A 5,391-nucleotide genomic window follows, 5' to 3' on the forward strand; every position below is an offset into this window, starting at 1 on the left:
ATAAAATTGGACCTTTTTCCAAAATAAAATAGTTTTAAGGGTTTTTTTTTTGAAAAAATAAATTTCCAAAATTATCATATTGAGATATGTGTCACTTAACGGAATTCAATTTAGTCCTTATTAGGAATTATTCTTTAAAAGAAAAAACATTGAGATGGTTAATTACCAAATAAATCAATTGTACGAAAGTCCACTGAATTAAGTCTCGAACGCTTCTACCCAGCCAACAAGAGCTAGCTAATTCCCATTTTTATTAACTAACAAACATAATAACCGGAAAAGGCAATTTGCAGTGAATTAACAATGCTACAACTAAAAAGGAACTTCTTTGAATCAACCTGACGATGAAACAGCTTCACCACAGCTTGCTTCTTCCTCAGGAAAACTGGGAGGTTTCGGAATCAGTCCGAGGATTTTGAACATGTCTTGATCAGCATCATAATCATTGTTTGGAGTTGTCAACAGCTTCTCACCAGTGAATATAGAATTTGCTCCGGCAAGGAAGCATAATGCCTGCTCAGGCATGGAGAAACGAACTCTCCCGGCCGACAGCCTAACCATGGATGTCGGCATGACTATACGAGCAGTGGCAATCATCCGAATCATCTCCCATATTTCCACAGGCTGAACAAGTGATGACAAATATTAACTAACATACCGATTCTCAAGCTCAATAAATTATTCTAATGCAGTCATCACAAGTGAAGAAAACACACCAAGAATATTTAACCAAAGCAAAAGGATTAAACTTAAATCTGTTTCTGTAGCAATCATTGTTTTAATCAAGAGTGCAAAGCAACAATATTTTTTTCTGGTAAACTACACATTTAGTACCTAAACTATTAATTTTATTTCTTTTTGGTACCCAAACTTTATTTTTTTTCAAAACCATACCTAATGTTTAGTTTAGGTTTCATTTTGGTATCCCTTTAATAACTTAACGGTGATGTCACCATAAGGTAATGCCATGTCATCATTGAAAAAAAATGCCACGTCTGCCATTTTGTTAATTTTTTAACGGCTGGGTACCAAACTGAAACCTAAACTAAACGTTAGTCATGCTTTTGAAAAAAAAAATAAAGTTTGGGTACCAAAATGAATGAAACAAAAGTAATAGTTTATTTTTTTTGGTATCATCACCAGTATCTAACCTATTAGCTGACTAATCCATATCTGGTTTAGCAAAGACCCATCCATTATGAGGACGATCTTCCCATCCTAGTTTTCTCTATTCACAACGTCAGGATTCTAACTCTTGACGTTTGCTCAAGGGACCTAACACCTCTTCCCGCTACACCAACTAGAAGTTGGTTAAAGAGTAAACAAGATAATGGCTGGAGATACAATTTCGAAATGTCCTAATTCTATTTTCCTCTTTAGTGGAAGAAATGTTATGCATCATTTATGAAGTTCAGTCAAAACAAGAACCAAAAGGTTGAAAAATGGTAGATGGAGAGAATAAGAGTTAGCAAGAGCAAGCACATGACCAGAAGAACTTATAATATAAAGGACTTGAAACTTCATTCCGGAGGAGAAATGTCCGGACACTGACTCAGACAGCGAAGGTCCTCAGTTATATCGCTCAGAGAACATCAACCAAAAGAAAGACAAAACCGTGGAATTGAGCAGAAAAACAGTAAGGTTATAAACTCAAAGTTTATTGACGGCAAACTGTTGTTCTACTTTTACTAAAAAAAAGTTCTATTGACTGCAAGTTGTTCACTTATATCTCTATCACAAGACAGCACAAAACCATATGATGCACGCATCATTGTATCTGTACTAGAAAAGAATTACAACAATAAAATGGAAAACAAGAAAATAATAATAATGAAACAACAGCCCATGGCTATGCTTTATTTTTCAGTTAGAATTACCTTTTGATCTTGAAGAGGTGTGCCTTCCACTGCGACCAAGGCATTAATGGGAACACTTTCTGGGTGAGTGGGAAGTGTTGCCAAAGTGTGAAGTAAACCAACCCGGTCCTCTTCTGCTTCTCCAAGCCCTATAATCCCCCCTGTTAATAGAGAAGTAAATCAATATAATTTCAGTTAGAAGTAGTTGTAACCAGTATTTGTTAGATAAAACTCAGGATATACAGAAGCTTAATGATAGAACTTATCTGGAGGTTAACATAACATTGTTAAAATTACTCAAAAAGATCTTTCAGAATTGACCATCATCTGCATGTATGTGTGTGCACACAAACATAAATATTTATATATATGCATATATGAATGTACCTGAAGGCCTAAAAAAGAATACTTTCAACAAGTAGAAGTTTTCCAGCAAGACAGAACTTCATCATTGAAAAGGTGAAAAGACAAAATGTGCAGCCAAACCAGAAACCTAGTTGCAAATTTCTTACCAACTCCACATAAATAACCAACTAAAACAATTCTCTTTTCTGCATCAACTTTCTCAACAGGAAGATAATAAAGAAGAGGAAGAAGTTCGGATATTATTAACTTACTAAATGACTAGCATTACAAATCATATAGTGAAAGATTGCTTTCAGTCATAATGATGTTTAACCGATCACCTGAACAGACATTAATTCCAGCTTCACGGACATGTTGAAGGGTTTCCAGCCGCTCATCATAAGTTCTTGTTGTAATAATGTTGGGGTAATATTCTTTTGAAGTATCAAGATTATGGTTGTAAGCTGTTAGACCAGCCTTCTTAAGTTCAAGTGCTTGCTGCTTCTCCAGCATGCCCAAAGTGCAACACACTTCCATCCCCATATCCCTGGTAAACAAGACGCTTCAAATTTTGTTTGACTTTTGATGGAAGAATTACAAAACCTTAGCAATGGCATGATCAAAACATTTTCAAATTGACAGAAAATAAGAAGAAAATTTTGAAAGAATGCTGTTCAAGACAATGTAACCTCAGTATTCTAGGAAATATACATATATATACTATATTGGAAAAAAGAATAAAGGTTGCACATGTTTTTCAGTGGAGATTGTATATGTTTCCTTCTGAGGAAGATTTACATGACGAAAGGAAAACATTTCAGGTTTTTCAACGCGTAAATCCAAACATGGACTTCGTGTTATTATTTAGAGGCCAGGAATCAATAATCCTATGGCAAGAATAAATAGGCACAAAAACTAATTAGTTTTAACCAAAGCACGGAAAGAAAATAAAATCAGTAGCAGAAAATTTAAGATCAAGCATCTAACCAATTGTTTTAATAAGTTTTCAGAATCAAGTTCACTTGAAATTTATAATATAAGCTAGGTAACAGAAATCATATTTTCCTAAAAAAAATATACTCAAGCTCTGAATTTCTAACATAAGTAATATGAAATAGGTGATGCTTCATTACCTAATTTCTTTAACATATTCAAGAATTTGGTTGAAGTTAGTTTTCCTTCCTACTGTGTCTCTCCAAGCTGCGCCCATGCAAAAGCGTGTACTACCAGCCTCTTTTGCCTGCCAATAGTAGAGAAATAACAGCAAATCATGCTACATGAAGCAGAACACACAAAGAAAGGCTCTAAGTACATTAGATAGTAGTTTATATATATTCAATTGGTAGTAGTTGAAGACAGTAACTAACCTAAGGGTGAGTAATTGATCAAGTTGAGTAAAAAAAATTTGATTTATTCGTATTGACGAGTACTACTTTATAACTCAAACTTTATTTTAAAATTTTTAGTAAGTCTATGAAATTCGAATCGAGTTGTTAGAGTCTCTGTTTAAATTTAATTATAAATATTTATGGTGTTATGAAACTAGTTTTCATGGTCGGAGCCATTCTTTGTCCCAAATATATTGGTATAATAGCATTTTAAGTATTTTTTTAGTTAAATATTAATCAAATAAGTCCTTTGTCCCTTCCAATTTTCCAATTTAAATATTTAATAAACGTTGCTCCTCTCAGTGTTTTGATCCTAGTTCCATCATTGCTGGTTTTCTATATCCTATAGGTATAAATATATCATGCAGAGTTGAGGTATTCGAGTAGAATTTAAAAATTAATTCACTAACTACTAAAAATTGTGAGTTACATTTTCGAATTTATGAAATTACGGGTCGAGTCAAGTAGAATTTATTTTAGGGTTGAGTCAAAAAAAAAGATTCAAATTTTTTAGAGTCGAGTCGTTTGCTCACCCTTAAACGAACCTGTTTAGCAGAATTGATGGGAAAAATGGAATGGCTTAAACAGAATGCAAAAAAAAAAAAAAAAAAAAAGAAGAGGTAACCTGTTTAGCAGCCTGCAAAACGGCATCCTTGGTCATGAGTTTGTGGGACTTCACGCCGGTTTGGTACCTTGAGGACTGAGGACAATAGGAGCAATCCTCGCTACATCCACCAGTCTTGATGGAGAGGAGTGTACACTGTTGCACCTCTCTGAAGTTATGAGCATGTCTGTGAACTTGAGCCTAAAACATTATCAAAATAGATAAGATTCAAGAGGCGTAGATTCGAGAAGAAAGGAAATGATGGGGGGGAGAGAGAGAGAGAGAAAGAGAGAGAGAGAGAGAGAGAGAGAAAAGAGAGACTCCATGGAAAAGGAGATCGAGAAGAGGAGAATGGTAGATGGAGTTGATCTGTTGGCGAGTCCAGTCGTTTCTAGGACCTTCCCGGAGAGTTCTCTCGGCTTCTGTAGCGGCGGCCGATAGGGCGGAAGAAGAATAGTAGCAGCTGCAGCTTCTCAGCACCACGTTAAGGGATCGAATTGACAACATTTTCTTCGGGAGGAAGAAAATGAAATGAAATTGAAGGCTCTGTTTTGTTTCCTTCTTGTTCCCACTGCTCAGAAGTCAGATCTCACTACCACTGCTAAGCCAAACAGCATAGCAGTGCTCAGTAAAGTGAGAGAAAGAGAAATAGAGATGATAGTGGCCACCTAACCTCTACCCAATACTCGACCCAATTTTTCTGTCGTAGGGATTTCCGCTTATTTATGGGATCCAATGGTCATTAATATTTTAGTACATTTCTGTTTTTCCCTATTTAAGTTTCAAAGGTGACAAATTAGTCACTAACATAATTGATTTATAACAAAATGGTCATTAGCGTCACCTATTTATAACAAAATGGTCGTTCCACCGTAGGGATGAAAATTTAACTCGAATCCGATGGATTCTGACCCTACCCGACCTTATCAGGTTGAATGTTTTTGAAAAATGGGTTCATGTCGGGTCAAAGTTTTTAAGGGACAAGATCGATTCGGGTGGAGGGTGAAAAAACTCCGACCTGACATGAGGTTAATAATGTAATTTCTTTAAAAAAAATTATTATTTTTTAATTAAATTCGTATTTTATATCGGGTCAGGTTAGGTCAAATTTATACTCTAAAATTCGGGTCAAGTCAGGTGAATGATATAAAATTTTCAAGTCGAGTCAGATTCGGGTGAAGGATACACATTTCCAGTT

The 5,391-nt window shown here is 35.2% G+C and overlaps 1 protein-coding gene across 1 annotated transcript; it reads right to left on the bottom strand.

Annotated features, from left to right (window-relative positions):
• Positions 1–236: 236 nt before the first annotated feature.
• Positions 237–4,873, bottom strand: LOC120152852 (biotin synthase, mitochondrial-like). Its single transcript, XM_039164968.1, has 6 exons — positions 4,515–4,873; positions 4,215–4,394; positions 3,335–3,441; positions 2,543–2,748; positions 1,878–2,017; positions 237–624 (listed from the first exon to the last, which is right to left on the bottom strand). Exons 1-6 carry the CDS (start codon positions 4,698–4,700, stop codon positions 334–336), a joined length of 1,110 nt encoding a protein of 369 aa, XP_039020899.1. The 5' UTR covers positions 4,701–4,873; the 3' UTR covers positions 237–333.
• Positions 4,874–5,391: the final 518 nt, after the last annotated feature.

Source organism: Hibiscus syriacus, unplaced genomic scaffold (genome assembly GCF_006381635.1).
Source record: "Hibiscus syriacus cultivar Baekdansim isolate YM2019G1 unplaced genomic scaffold, ASM638163v2 tig00111095_pilon, whole genome shotgun sequence".
Taxonomy (NCBI): Eukaryota; Viridiplantae; Streptophyta; class Magnoliopsida; order Malvales; family Malvaceae; genus Hibiscus; species Hibiscus syriacus.